This window comes from Myotis brandtii, unplaced genomic scaffold (genome assembly GCF_000412655.1).
Source record: "Myotis brandtii unplaced genomic scaffold, ASM41265v1 scaffold561, whole genome shotgun sequence".
Lineage (NCBI taxonomy): Eukaryota > Metazoa > Chordata > Mammalia > Chiroptera > Vespertilionidae > Myotis > Myotis brandtii.
The window spans coordinates 516259-516847 of NW_005370085.1; the positions used below are offsets into that span (position 1 = coordinate 516259).

The 589-nt window shown below is 63.2% G+C and overlaps 1 protein-coding gene across 1 annotated transcript in view; it reads left to right on the top strand.

Annotated features, from left to right (window-relative positions):
• AP3B2 (adaptor-related protein complex 3, beta 2 subunit) overlaps positions 1 to 589 on the top strand; it is a 24122-nt gene that overhangs the window by 8603 nt on the left and 14930 nt on the right. The window contains exons 6-7 of the mRNA XM_014549588.1: positions 131 to 273; positions 374 to 582. Coding sequence (XP_014405074.1) covers positions 131 to 273; positions 374 to 582 — 352 coding nt within the window. The remainder of the gene's footprint in view (positions 1 to 130; positions 274 to 373; positions 583 to 589) is intronic.

Consider the following 589-nt stretch of genomic DNA (forward strand, 5'->3'; position numbering starts at 1 on the left):
TGTTTCTATCGCTCTCTCCCTCTCCCTTCCTCTCTGAAATTATATATTTTAAGACGGTTTTGGGAACTGAGAGATGGAGGACTGTGGAGCACGCTCACACCTCCCCGTGAACAGGGTTGGGGTGAGGGAGGTGAGCACAGCCTGGGAGGACACTGGGAAGGATGGAGAAGGGAGGGGCAGGCCCCTCTCAACAGTGTCTCCCGCAGTTTGGATTCTGACCAGAAGGACCAGCTGATCGAGGTCATTGAGAAGCTCCTGGCCGACAAGACCACGGTGCGCGCAGGGGTGCACGGGCTGGGCGGTGGGAAGGTGCCCGACAGAGGCCCTCCGGCCCGCCCTCCCCGTGACCCTCTGGCCTCCGTCTGCTCCCCAGCTGGTGGCGGGCAGCGTGGTGATGGCCTTCGAGGAGGTGTGCCCGGAGCGCATCGACCTGATCCACAAGAACTACCGGAAGCTCTGCAACCTGCTCATCGACGTGGAGGAGTGGGGCCAGGTGGTCATCATCAGCATGCTCACCCGCTACGCGCGCACGCAGTTCCTGAGCCCCACGCAGAACGTGAGCACCCGCCCCACCCACCCCCAGCGCGGG